Source organism: Mya arenaria, chromosome 7 (assembly GCF_026914265.1).
Source record: "Mya arenaria isolate MELC-2E11 chromosome 7, ASM2691426v1".
In the NCBI taxonomy this organism is placed as follows: domain Eukaryota; kingdom Metazoa; phylum Mollusca; class Bivalvia; order Myida; family Myidae; genus Mya; species Mya arenaria.
The window spans coordinates 40313828-40327281 of NC_069128.1; the positions used below are offsets into that span (position 1 = coordinate 40313828).

The 13454-nt window shown below is 33.7% G+C and overlaps 1 protein-coding gene across 1 annotated transcript in view; it reads right to left on the reverse strand.

Moving 5' to 3' along the window:
• The window catches only part of LOC128240004 (uncharacterized), a 136786-nt gene that overhangs the window by 19064 nt on the left and 104268 nt on the right, over positions 1–13454 (reverse strand). The window contains exons 70-84 of the mRNA XM_052956480.1: positions 13130–13310; positions 12434–12538; positions 11069–11443; positions 10587–10721; positions 9580–9927; positions 9006–9080; positions 7893–8115; positions 7640–7707; positions 5855–5956; positions 5494–5625; positions 4424–4632; positions 3748–3871; positions 1495–1620; positions 359–517; positions 7–211 (exon numbers count right to left, since the gene is read on the reverse strand). Of these exons, the coding sequence (XP_052812440.1) occupies positions 7–211; positions 359–517; positions 1495–1620; positions 3748–3871; positions 4424–4632; positions 5494–5625; positions 5855–5956; positions 7640–7707; positions 7893–8115; positions 9006–9080; positions 9580–9927; positions 10587–10721; positions 11069–11443; positions 12434–12538; positions 13130–13310 (2567 nt within the window). The remainder of the gene's footprint in view (positions 1–6; positions 212–358; positions 518–1494; positions 1621–3747; positions 3872–4423; positions 4633–5493; positions 5626–5854; positions 5957–7639; positions 7708–7892; positions 8116–9005; positions 9081–9579; positions 9928–10586; positions 10722–11068; positions 11444–12433; positions 12539–13129; positions 13311–13454) is intronic.

Genomic DNA, 13454 nt, shown 5'->3' on the forward strand with positions numbered 1-13454 from the left:
ACGTACCAATGCGTTTCAATTGACCCGTTATAATTCAAATTAGCAGTTATTTGCGCAGAATGTCCGTTTGGCCTGATTTCTGTTGCATTAAGGATGTACCAGAATGTCACACAACCGTCACTTGGCAGTACAATCGAAGGTGAGGCTAATGCGCCATATGAAAACTTGTATTTACTATCGTGTTGGTAAACAACAAATTGAAGGTAATGCCCTGTAAGAAAAGACAACATCAAAACAAAGAAAGCAATGTTCTGCCCTGAAAGAAAAGACAACATCAAAACAAAGAAAACAATGTTCATCAGTTTGTTTAAAATTCCATCTCATTATTTCAGGTCAAAACCGATATTTATATTTGTACCAGAATAATTCCTGAACGTATGATCTGTGTGTGGAATCGAGTGAGCAAAACCCTGCCTTCTGCGCCAATTATCGTTTGCTAAGGAGTAAATCTTGTGTGCATCTCTTACGTTGTATCCACATACATGATCATCCTCAAAGTCACATGATAGTGAACGAACTGAAAAATACATAAAATGGCACTCGCTAGGGTATGAAGTAAGTCACTGCATGAATGAAAATTATACCGAGCGGCACAAGCTTTTACACAAAGTAGGTCACAACATGAGAGACTATCATACATAATGGGATAGCGAAAGCACTGAACATATGCAAAGTACGGCATACGCTTTCATACAAAGTAGGTCACCTCAGGAGGGACTACTTGACAGAACCAGAAAGGTAAACCATAAAAAATGTAGAGTTCGGTACACGCTTTTATACAAAGTAGGTCTGCTCTGGAGACACTACAATACAGAACAAGATAGGGAAAGCAGTGACAATAAGTAGAGTTCGGCACATAAAAATTATTATACTAAACGAGATAGGTAAAGCTATGAGAACATGTAGGGTTCGGCACATAATATGATACCAAAAAGGTCACTACAGGGATAACACTTACGGTGTATTATGCACAGCAATAACAAAGTGTAGAGATAAGCGATTATACAAATTAAGGCTCTGCAAATATTCAATGTTAGGCTTTTCAGTAGATCAGAGCAACCTGACGCAAGATTCAGGTACCATGATGAAATTACACAGAGTAACACACTTCAATTATATGTCGTAACGCACTATAACATCATCGAATGTTTTGAATATTGCTTTGTTTAGATAGTATTTAAATACATTTGAAAATTGTAAATATTAGAATGAAAGCTACAGAGACAAGCATGCTAGCCAATTACAAGTTTTACAAAAGAAGAATTCAATGGCGGTTTAAACTAGTCTTTCTCAACCACACATCAAAATTTACCCAGATTACCGACTAATAAAGACATATCTAAAATTAGACTTCAATTTCCATCAAACAATTTAATAAATATTTAAAAAACAACAGTTGTAACCTTGATTAAAAAATCAAAAATCGTAAAACGTTTTTAAAATATACATGCAACAATGAGAAAGTATGCATAGTTCAAAACTATATCAATCTACCTGAATTGCAAATTGATTCGCTCTCATCCGACAAATCGTTGCAAATTGGTATCCCATTGCATCGCTCGTTTTCAGAATAACATCTTTCTCCATTCTCACACTTGTAAGGTGTAACATCGACGCACTCTGACAGAATAAGTTAACAGGTGTGTTACACGATATCGTGAAATCATTAAATCAAATATACACATATACCAGCAAATAGAGAAGTCAGCGGAATATCTACAGGTAATATGTCTAAAATCAAATCATGTTATGTTTTCCTTTTCTATATGTGTATGGTAATAAACTCAGACATTACATGTCTGGGTACTTGACAACTTTCTGTATTTCAAGAGGGCATTTACGCTGATTCTCATCGATAGTTAATAATCCCAACCAAAGTATGGGAGTTTTTTTTACTCAAACATAAGTTTGATAATGATTGTTAACAAAGTGCTGCTATTCACTTATTGAATTGTCGAGATAATTGTATATTTTAATAGAGTATTCTTTCAAAATAGAATTGTGTTCATTTCTAAACCAAATCATTATAAATCTGTATAAGCAGACACAAATAGCAGATTGGTTTTTTTGGCAGAGCAGCTATTGATAACTCGCACATTTTGTAAAATGATTGTTAGAATAAAATTGAATTTGGAACGGGTTTGGCTTTATTTGAAATAAATCGCTGATGAACTTTAACACTTTTTTGAAAGCAATCTTTTTAATTTTATTGGCTTGTTGGAAGTACAGTGTCGCATAAGACGATGTCATACTGCGTTTACAGTGTTTTACGTTGTAATGACATCAGTAAACAGTAGCCATGGTGTGTTTACTGTGTTGTACATTGTATAATCAACAATGAACAGTTACCATGGGGCGATACCAGTGTTGTTTATTGTATTGTCATCAGTGAACAGTTACCATGGGGCGTTTACAGTTATGCCATCAGTGAACAGGTACCAATTGGCGTTTACAGTGTTGTACATTGTTTTGCCATCAGTGAACAGGTACCAATTGGCGTTTACAGTGTTATACATTGTATTGCCATCAGTGACAGGTACCAATTGGCGTTTACAGTGTTATACATTTTATTGCCATCAGTGAACAGGTACCAATTGGCGTTTTCAGTGTTATACATTGTATTGCCATCAGTGAACAGGTACCAATTGGCGTTTACAGTGTTATACATTTTATTGCCATCAGTGAACAGGTACCAATTGGCGTTTTCAGTGTTATACATTGTATTGCCATCAGTGAACAGGTACCAATTGGCGTTTACAGTGTTGTACATTGTATTGCCATCAGTGAACAGTAACCAAGTGGCGTTTTCAGTGTTCTACATTGTATTGCCATAAGTGAACAGTTACCAAGTGGCGTTTTCAGTGTTATACATTGTATTGCCATCAGTGATCATTAACCAATTGGCGTTTACTGTGTTGTCCACTGTATTGCCATCTGTGAACCGTTACTAATTGGTGTTTAAAGTGTTATACATTGTATTGCCATAAGTGAACAATTACCAAGTGAGGTTTTCAGTGTTATACATTGTATTGCCATCAGTGAACATTAACCAATTGGCGTTTACAGTGTTGTCCACTGTATTGCCATCTGTGAACCGTTACTAATTGGTGTTTTAAGTGTTATACATTGTATTGCCATCAGTGAACATTTACCAATTGGCGTTTACAGTATTGCCGTCAGTGAACAGTTACCAATTGGCGTTTACAGTGTTGTATATTGTATTGCCATCAGTGAACATTTACCAACTGGCGTTTACATAATTGTCATCAATGAACAGTTACCAATTGGCGTTCACAGTGTTGTACATTACATTGTCATTAGTGACCAGTTACCATGGGGCGTTTACTGTGTTGTACATTGTATTTCCATCATTGAACATTTACCATGGGGCGTTTAAAGTGTTGTACATTGTGTTGCCATCAGTAAACAGGGGCGTTAACAGTGTTGTACACTGTATTGACATCAGTGAACAGTTATCATTGGGGGTTTACAGTGTTGTACGTTGTATTGCCGTCAGTGAACATTTACCATTGAGCGGTTACAGTCTTGTACAATGTTTTGCGATCAGTCGACAGTTACCATGGGGCGTTTAGAATGTTGTACGTTGTTTTGCGAACAGTAACAATTAACCGAAATTGTAAGATTCATTTTTTCGATGTTTTATGTGCTTTACAAAAAGAAGTTCAAGCGTGTTTATTCTAATTATTTAAAGAATATATTATTCATATGCGTTAAGACTCCGCTTACCAAGAGTGTCTTTAGTGCAGCTGCCCTCAATTAATTCAACTTTGTCAACCGCAATGAAGGCGGGTCTGTTGGAGGTGAAGTTTGCTACGAACATCGCTCTCATCGTCATAGCGCTAACGTTAAGCTAAAGCCAAAGAGAAATATAAAATTGTTTGTTTCCGATTTGATTAAAAATATAAATGTTGTTTTGGTATGTCGGAATCTTTGCTTTAGTAATAGTGTGCTTACATTTATAATGTTAATCATTTCGTCGTATTTTACGTCATTTAGATTTCCCTGTTAAATAGATGCACTAACGTTCAAGAAAGTAAAAATCACTCATAGTCAAACAAAATATTCGGTTGTAATAAAAAAGAGTCAAGGACAAATAATTAGGGAAATGTTTTGTAAGTTATGCTCTTCTCTACCACTTCTCAAGAAATATTCAACCCTAAAAGTGATATGGAAAGAAGAACGTACTGCCATCATATTGCGAAAACATACATATGTTTACATTTTAAACAATAACATTTTGCTTACTTGGATATAACAAAACAAGTCATTTTGGTAGTAAAAATTAGAAATGAGTGTAAGTTTTATATGAAAACAAAACGGAAACAATATTAGCATTATTATTTCTTACCATTTTATTCAAATCTAATCAATTGCATTTTTATGAGAAAATGAAATAATATACCTGTCCCATTTTCCAGGTTGTGACCCAAGAAGCAGCATTTTTGTCCATCCAAATATAAGAACTAATGTTAACAGCAAACATTGAGGAGTTTCCAGTGTAATAAAATTGGAGACAAGACGGCTCTGTAATTCTATATTCTGTTGATTGCATTTTGGCGTATCCCGTTTCCTTAGAGTTCATGTAGGTCACCATTATACCAGTACCGTGAGCTGCAAAGAATTGGTTCAATTAAAATGTATATAAAAAAACTAAAAGTTTGTTTGTTTAAGCATTGCAGATGAAAACATTTGGTAAGTACACTGATTGAGAAGTCCAAATGTTTTTATGCAGAGATTAACATAAGTTCTAAAATATTTAATGTACATATTTACACTCATCAAATTAACAAATTTATCTTGAGTCATCCAACTACAGTGCAAAAAAACAAGTGTTTCAAAGACCAATTGAACGAAAATACTAGTATCAATTCGGCTGGCTGATGAGCGGTAGAGTCCATTACGTCACTTGTTTTTTGACTTCACATATATTCTACCGCAATAAAACGTCATTCAACTAATGACAAACATCGTTTGACCTGAGAGAATCCAAAAAAGTTACGCTTATCGGTGTAAGAATGCAATTGAACGAATTTGTTTTCATCTAAAGATGCGCTTTAGAGTATACAAATATTGCTATGTGGTGCATAGCTAAAATACGATTATTGTAAAAGTATACTTTAAAACTAAAGACTGCTTATATCTTCGATGTTTATTTTTTGCTGTGTTTGTAAATCGGACAACTTCGTTCATAGACAGTCGATTTGGGATGAAAAAGTTCATTTTGTTTGTGAATCAGACATTTTCACACGGTTGACTTGAAATCAAATGCAGCGATGTTTATTGTATATTGTACGATTCAATATATATATATATATTAATAGGAGGCTTTGGAGGGATTGTTAATCGTGTGTTCGAAGTTCATCTTCAACTGACAATTACACATTATATAGGTTGAATAACTGTGTAAGCATTTTTAAAGGACATTGGTTTTCGTATCAAAAAGTGAACTCAATAAAAATAATAATGGAATACCTGGTTCTAACACTTTCAATACACCGTTTGTTTCTATTGAAATGTTTGATGCAATCTCCCACTTCGATATTGATGCCTCAGTTGCCATGTAACCACAACTTCCATTTGAAAAGTCACATGTGACCGAATTTCCTGAAATGAAATCTGAATTTGATTTTATCTTTTAAATGTGGCAATAAATATGTATTAATGAATGCGTGGTTTGTATGTGGTATGTCTGTGTCGTGTGTACATTCTGTGTCTCCCGATAAATAACAGTCTGGGTTTTTAGCCCTGTGCTTTAGACAAACTTGTCGTGCTTTGATTGGCTACTAGGCTTATCCCTGTAGTTTATAGTGTGTTATTATTTTAAAGACCGTACCACAATCCTTCTCGTCCTCTCCATTGTAACACTGCAATACTGTGTCGCAAACCATAACCGAGTCAATACATTGTTCTTCACACGGGAAGTCACACTGCAATTCTGAAAACGTTACTTTGAATGTAAAACATTGGTTTAACACATGCTCATAGCACTAACGCACCATAAAATCGGACTTTTAGCATGTGTATCATCAGATCATTTTTTAACATATCCTTTTAAGCAGATAAAGTGGACCTGCGCACTCCATAACATTTTGTTTTGCATTATCAAGGGAAAGGTTATTACACATATTAATAATAATTCATCTGGAATCTGTAGTGTATGTTAGCATTATACAACAGTTACATAACCATAACCTTAATTATAAACTAATGACTGCGGACGAATGGGTGGCGAAGAGAAAATTGAAATTAGATTCAAGTAATACTTCAGGTGGATGGAACGAAAGAAAAGTACTGGGAACCCTAGGAACGCAAAGACAATAAAATCATTCGAAAACTAAACCTGATAGCCGTAGTACAAACATTATGTATCAACTCTTTCCTTTAATAAACATAACGTATCATACATGTAGTATTTGTACAGTAAAATTAAGTATGTTAAGCAAATTTAACCAAAAGCAAACTAACAACATTTCTCAGCTGAACAGTTTCAAATTGATTGCCATTGATCACGTTGACGTTGTGATTATACGTTTGCGTGCAAAGGATAGTGCATCTATTATTTAGGGGTAAATTTTAAATTTTCATGTCCTAGTCAGAATTTAGAATATGTGTATTACAATTTGATTAAAATTGCATTTTTTTTAAAAAAAATCACTCAGTTCTATGAGTCTTCCTTCTCCAACCTTTTTTATCAATAGCGACTGATACGGTACTCCGGGAAACCCATCGGATATGTTGGTGTTCTTCAAAATAAATGTATTCCCGTACTAAAACCTGTTTGTGAAACGAGAAGTAGGAAGCTCTCCTTGCATGTACATAGGCTTTTCCTATTTCAATTATTTTGATGTTAGATTACAAAGCATGTTAGGTTAATTTAAGGATTGGTATTTGTGATCGGCGCTGGAATGAAGAACGTCATCATTTTGAAACACCGTTTCCAATTGGATCGCGCTAGTAAAACCAGGATGCAGAAGAAAATAACGTCATAACGTCAAGCACTTATTACTACGTTTGGATGTTTGAATTTTAGAAGATTTTGATTTTCTAGGCTTGCGCCACAAGTTCGATTATGCAAAATTCCGCTTGAATTGAGTTCCCCTTTGTTTCCGGTACAAAAAAAGTCCTGATGTATGCCTATCAATTTCCCTTCCCGTTTCCGATAGTAAAAGTACAAAATATTCATATTTCGCTTTTTCTGTTTTCTGATCCCGTATTATGCTAGTGTCGTGTGTTCAGTGCTACCTTTTCAACAGTTACACAAATTAATTCCTAATTGATTGATGAATTGTTTTAAGATAAGTGTGAGACCACTGTATCATTTAGATGCACGAATTAATAATGTGATATTTTAGGTCATTTCTGGATGGGAAATTCCGGGAAATCTTATATTAAAGTTGAGTAAATTCTTTATTCTTTGGAAACATGACAATTATAGAAGGGAGCTTCAATTAAAAGGGATCATAGGAGTTTTTAACGAACTGTTTCACGTCACTTTCGGAGTATAATCATGCATTCGCGGTTACGAATAACAGTATATCTCGAAATCCTCGTGATTCATGACATCAGAAAAACGTCCCATAATAAATTCATCTACGTATGAAACAGAAAATATGTTTACCTTTGCAGCTTCCATCCTCTGTTTGTATGTGACTCACTCTCGTACCACTGGCCGGCTTAATGGCCAGTCTATTAATATAATTTTACAATCACATGTGAATTATATAATACCTTACTATGAAGTTAAATAATTTCATGCATTATATGATAAAAATCGAAATCAACGTTGTTGGCTGCTAAAAGTAGCCGTTAGTTAAACACCGCGTATATTCAATAACTTAATATATCATTCATATTAATTTTTTATGATTTACCGTAGAGTTTCCTTTGAAACTGTTATTTGTCCAATTTTGTCGGGAACTATGTCGCTTGAATGTATGATTCTGACGTTTTCTGTACTATCAGACCCCGTCCGTAATTCAATGTAATTACCGTCAAAAAAAACTGACACACACACTTCTTGATCATCCGTAAGGTTAAGGCTGTAGAGTGGGGCGTGCAGGAAGACGTTATCATATTTGGTGAACACTGAGTTTCCTGTGATGGTTGTGAAACATATTCTTATTTTAATACAGTTTACGAGTTTCAGATAATAAAGAAAATTGAATATCTTTGTTGATTTAAAATTATCCCCTTTTGTGATATTTAAATATGATAGAATTGATACAGTAGATCCTATTATAAGTATTGTCAGCTCACTTCCAATAGTCAAATTACTGTAGTTATTTTCTACGAAAAAACACAGTATAATAATATCAGGTGCCATGGAGGTTGATAGCGTATAACAACCCGCGGACGTTCATGTCAACCGAGACATAAGCAGAGAAATAAAACAGTATAGGCTATTATAAATATTGTATTATACAGAACAACCAATTGCTTACAACGGTTACGTTGGCAAGGAGTCAACAAGATTTTATTTCAACTATGAACTGAGTTATTTTGCAGACGTTATTATTATGGGGTATGATAACATGTTTCTGCTTTATTGAAATAACTAAAATAAAAAAAATAAAAATATTTATACCTTCTTACACGAATTTTCAATTTAACAAATTTACTGGTTGATTTTCATACACAAACAAATATAAACTGAATAATTGAATTCATTTTAAAAATAATGTGAGATCAATTAACGAGTTTGTTGATTAGTTCACAGTCAGTGTTTTTTCAGAAAGGCGTAAAGTTTTGGTCAGACTGACAGTACGGATTGGCTTACATCGTGTATTAGAGAAATTAACATGGACAGGTCAAGTGAGGTATCATAATATCAAATTTTATAAAAGAACACAGATAATATTTTCTCTATAAAAGTTGATCTAATAAACACAATGTCATTAACAGAAAACTGATTCAAATTGTATTTACAAGGTACAACATACAGTATGACATTTTCTACGAACAAGAAATTATTTCAATTAAAGTACCTGAGAAACTCCACATATCAAAGTTTGTGTTATAACCACAGAACGTCCGGTCAAAAGAACAGGAAACGGATGCAGCTGTTGTCAAGATATTTACAATAAAACAAATTACTTTTGAGTAAACAATCTTTAGTTATAAAATGGCTCTACAAGGACAAGCCCGGGAGCCAAATATTAAACAAAGATCATGTTTGTAAAATATACAACCTAAACATAACAGACAATGAAAGAGAAACGTACAACGTATATACAACTTTTACTGACCATACAGGCAGGCTACACAGTATATTATGTAAAACATTTCAATTTACTAGGAAATCATTGAACGTAATGTTTAACTAAATAATAATAAAATTGTATTTACGCCGTCTGTGAAAATGTGTACTTTGTAGGCATTCACATCAAAACACTCATCAAAAAGACAAATTAAAACAAACAGTGCCTGCTTATAAAGTACAGCATTTAACAACAATAAACTGGCCCAATATTTACCTCTGAGGGCTCATTTTCGCTGACGAAGCCACAAACTGTATATCAAAGCAAAGAAAAACATGACTATTGTCACTATTTTTTTTACCTTCGCACGTTCCATGGCCGATTTTCACATTGTCAATCGCAATGTCGTCTGATGGTGATGTACCTTTTATTGCTTTGAAATATATTCTACCGATAAACCGAGAAGGCAAGGAATAGCAATCGGAAATGATCCACATATCTGTGTTGTAATTTTCAATATCATACATTGGTCCAGTGATTCCCTTATTATCCATAGTGTATGTTTTTAGTTTACCAGCGCCAGTACCGTCCATTTGGTAAGAAAACTGGTAATACTGGGTGTTATTATTAGACGATAAGTCGACGGTGAACCAGAGAAGGGACTCGGCTCCTTGTGGTCCGTATGAATTGTCGACAGACATGTAGTAACCTGTAGAAATAAATATAAATTACCTGTAAGTTGACGTATAATTTAAATGCTATTAGTTGTAAATAAAGGTAGATCTAAAATCGCTCCTTCACCGCCCTTTACTCATAGAATTCAAGAGAGATCGGAATTATGTCCTGTTATACCATACTTTGAGATAGCTGTTGGATTTTTTTTTCCTGCAAGCTATCTATTTTTTTGAAAAAGTCAACACCTATCACTCTAAAGACTGATTGTGCATGCGCGAAGTTACAAACTCATTTTTGACGAAATTGTATTTTCTAAACGAAATAGAATTATTAGTGTTATCAGTGCTTAAATGTTAGTATCATACTTATGTATCCAAATACATATCCGAGGAAAAAGCAAATTAGTTTCCTTCTGGTCCTTTTTATTTTGAACTCAATATCCCTTAAGGAATTAAGTCATTGCTATGCAGCTATCAATGACAAACATTCGGTCAAGATGTTTATTCCCCTATCAGTTGATTGACATTATTTTGACAATTTGTTAGATACATTAAGATAAAGATTTTACTATAACTATATTCGCATGTTCATCAAATCATTGTACTTGTATACAAAGATCAAACGTGTATGTGCAATGACAAATACGAGTGATTGCATTATATTAGGAAGTTTCATATCAAGTAATTATCTTACCAGTTCCATCTGAATCTGTTGATAGATTTCCTAACGAGTGAGTTCGCTCCCAGGAAAACCCACCTGCTCCAGTTGTGTCAAGAAGACATAGCGCGGGATCTTCAAATCCACATTTCCTTATATGTTGTAGCCCAACTACAAAACGAATAATCTTATAATTACTATGCTTTGGTTAAATTTCAAATATATATAAATAAACATACGTACAATATTGAACTTATGTTAGTTATATATCACAAAGCTGTAGCAATGACATCATAATTTTCAATAAAAGCTATAATAACTGCAATATATGAGTGATAAAGTAATGCTTAATTAAACCAATACTTTCAATCATTATTAGTATTGTTTAATACGATTTGTATTATACTAATTATTAATTATATTTAAGTGATTGAATGACGGCGCAATTGTGTATATATATATATATATAATAAATGCATTGTTTATAGTAGCATTACCAATATCATTACTTGACTTACGGGGGCATGGTTCTCTTTGGTAGTGCAAGTCATCAATGTACATCTTTGTTCCATTTCTCATTGTTTCCATCGCGGTTGCTATGAACTCAAATGATCGTGTGTCATTTTCCACATCGGAATACGATTGTATTGGTATATAAAACGTTCTCCAGCCATTGGTTGGTGTGTCGACAGTATACGTTGTTCTAACGTCATTGGTTTTCTTTTCAACAATATCGAGGTAAAACTGGTTATCATTTCCTAACGCTGTGTAATTGAATGATAAGCAACGATATGGTCCAGATTCGTCTCTGAGTTGAATGTTGCTGATTTCGAATGTCGCTGTAACCCCTTCTTGGATGTCGGAGTTGGAAGCAAAAAGTTCCATCACTTTTCCTAACATGTTGAACCAAAACAAATCGAAATTATAACTCAATATATCGTGCGTGAACTGTGATATGGGTTTTCAACTCTGATGTATTACTTACCAGATGTAAGTTTATAACAATGCGCAGAATTCATATGATTTTAAGAGATATCAATATTGCTTCCGGTACGGAAGTTCATGCTTTTTCCCAATTGCATTCAAATAATAATAACTCTTTTTTTCCTTTGTGACATTTTCAGACGCTTTGTTTTATTTGATATTAGTATGATAGCAACAAATGGTAGGTATGGCGAGTTATTGAATAAAGGAAAAAGAAACTGTACAGCACCTCCATTTGAAAATATGTAAATATGATCGGTAAAAAAAAGTTTAGAAAAGCTAAAACTTAATCGCTCTTTATTAATGATTCTCCTGAAAAAAATAATTAAATAACACAATTTCCTCACAGGTCAGACTTACAAATGACCCCATGAGCTTGGTTGTACTCTCAGAATTTTGAATTTCTATCCATTATCACCATACATTGTTTCTGGTTAACATTTACACATATACTTTGAAATATATACACTCATTCCTGAGCGGAGTAATACTGAAAACTCTTCAAATAAAAATAGTATCGAATGTCAACTTTTACTGGAAAATCTTCCTCAAGGGGAAACCGGCTGTTTAATATAGTAGTTTTTTTTAATTGTAATATCCCTTTTTCGAAAACAACAAAATTGTAAACTAAGAGGGTAGACCTTCACTTGCAAATTTTCCCCCAGAGAAGCGCGCTTCGAGGATTTTGCTAGAGTATCTCTTGAATAAGTAAAACATGAACACACGAACAACTGCAACCAGTCATCAATGTTGAACCGCTTGCAAGTAATATTAATCAGAAAACTCTCAGATTCTTTTACGTGTCAACGATAAGGGATATAACTCAGTGTGTTGGTTGTATGACAGCAACACCCACAAGTATATTCTACTGTTTATGGAACTTGAATATATACAATTACCACGTATCCTATCGATTCCCATTCTCCAAGAAAAGTAAACATTGGATTGTTCTTCTATTGTGATTGAGCACTGGGTGATGTTTTCAAAGTCACAGCTAAGCTTATCTGAAAACACAAAAAGGAGAACAACGTTAATGGTATTAGATTTCGACATCAAATACCACTCTTACTCCAAAATAAGATTTACTACAATTAATGCAATTGTTTTAATTTACCAAAAAGGATGAACAATTGTCGAAAACAATGCTTTTTATGAAGGAAACCGAGTTTAATTTAAGAAGAGGTATTTCTACTTCATTAGACAATAGTAGGTCACAGTAAATATTTTAGCACTGAGCAATCATGTTTGCGTTTTCAGCTAAAAAATACATGGTTACAATCTTGTTATTAGTAATTAATATTGTCCATAAATGCATTATTTAGGAAGTAGTTAAAGGTTTATCATCCAAAACGTATGTTTGTTATACATGTATTAATTGATTTTGAATTAGAGTGTCACTTTAAACGAAGTGATGACTGATCGGTATATTTTGTGAGTAAAGAAAGTCAATTAAAACTAATTAATAATGGTGGAGATAAACGAACTAATTCTTGAGTAAGGAGACAACTATACCACCAGACTAATCGAAATATTTTTTCATATTTCACACACGAAATTATGTTTTCAATGTCAGACTCGAACCAACTATGACTTACGTATGCATCTCTTTTCTTCCATCAAAATGAGCCTGTCAATGCTGATAATACCGTTTGTAGTACCAGTTTCTAATGCCAAACGCAGGGTGTGGAAACTATTCGGAATATTTATGCATTTTTTCATCGGCAGTTGAATGACATCTGTGTCGCCAGTGAATATCAGATCCGTATCAGCAAAAATCTATTTAAGTACGTAGATGTTTGCATTTGTATAAAATTAATAACATGATTTTCTCGTGTTATACATAAATAGCATATGCCGAGCGAAATTTGGACATTTCAGTAATATGTTAAATTTAAAGAATGCTATATTCATGAATGATAA